The sequence below is a fragment of the Carlito syrichta genome, unplaced genomic scaffold (assembly GCF_000164805.1).
Source record: "Carlito syrichta isolate Samal-C Ts95f unplaced genomic scaffold, Tarsius_syrichta-2.0.1 Scaffold309791, whole genome shotgun sequence".
Taxonomy (NCBI): domain Eukaryota; kingdom Metazoa; phylum Chordata; class Mammalia; order Primates; family Tarsiidae; genus Carlito; species Carlito syrichta.
The window spans coordinates 189,215-189,984 of record NW_007253887.1 but is presented as its reverse complement, the minus strand read 5'-3'; the positions used below and the strand labels follow the sequence as shown (position 1 = coordinate 189,984).

The following is a 770-nucleotide window of genomic DNA, read 5'->3' as shown; positions in this document are numbered from 1 at the left end:
CAGCCAACAATGAACTGCCTCTCCTGTGGTAAGAGTCGTGGAAGACCAGCATCCCAGCTTGTTAACACTCTCAAAGAACATCCAGGAGCCTGTGAGAGCTTGGGGACCCTGTATGGGGTGTCCCGCAGGAGCAATCAGGTGCTCTTTTTTAAGCAGGGGACCTGGGTTGTCGAGCTCAATGGTTCAGGGTCCCTGTGCATCAGGGTCTGTCTTTGATGCATGCTTAATCCCGTGATATTTTGCCATGTCTCTCGAGGTGTGGTCCATATCTAACGCTAGAGATGGTCTCTCCGAGAATCATGAGTCATGACGGGAGCACAAAGAGCCAAGATCAGATGAGCTCGGATCGATCGATCCCAAAATGCCACACATACGAAAACAGGCGCGCTCACACAATCTCCCTCGCTCGCGCGGGAAGATGCAAGCTAGGGTAACCGGAGGCCAAGCAGGGTACGAACCGTCGCCGCCGCCGCCGAGTGTCCTGCCAGCAGCACTTTGCTTCCTGTCGGGCGGTTCTGCGCGGCGGGTGGGGGGAGGAGGCCGCGAGGGGCGGGCTGGAGGCGAGCCGCGGGGGGCGGAGGTGGCGCGGGCCGCGGCGCCGCGCTCCCCAACATGGCCGGCGCGGTCCAGTGTCGTCACGTGACCCCCGCCGGCCAATAGGGGGCGGGCGGCGCGCTTCTGCGGCTCGGGGGCCGGGCCTGCAAATTTAAAATCGGGCCCTCGGGCAACCGTCGGCCCGGCGCGCCAGGCTGGGCGTGGCCGGGGCAGGG

At 63.2% G+C, this 770-nt stretch overlaps 1 protein-coding gene across 1 annotated transcript in view; it reads right to left on the bottom strand.

The window, feature by feature from the left end:
- The window catches only part of LMNB1 (lamin B1), a 66,888-nt gene that overhangs the window by 60,435 nt on the left and 5,683 nt on the right, over positions 1-770 (bottom strand). The window contains exon 3 of the mRNA XM_021717496.1: positions 459-698. Coding sequence (XP_021573171.1) covers positions 459-698 — 240 coding nt within the window. The remainder of the gene's footprint in view (positions 1-458; positions 699-770) is intronic.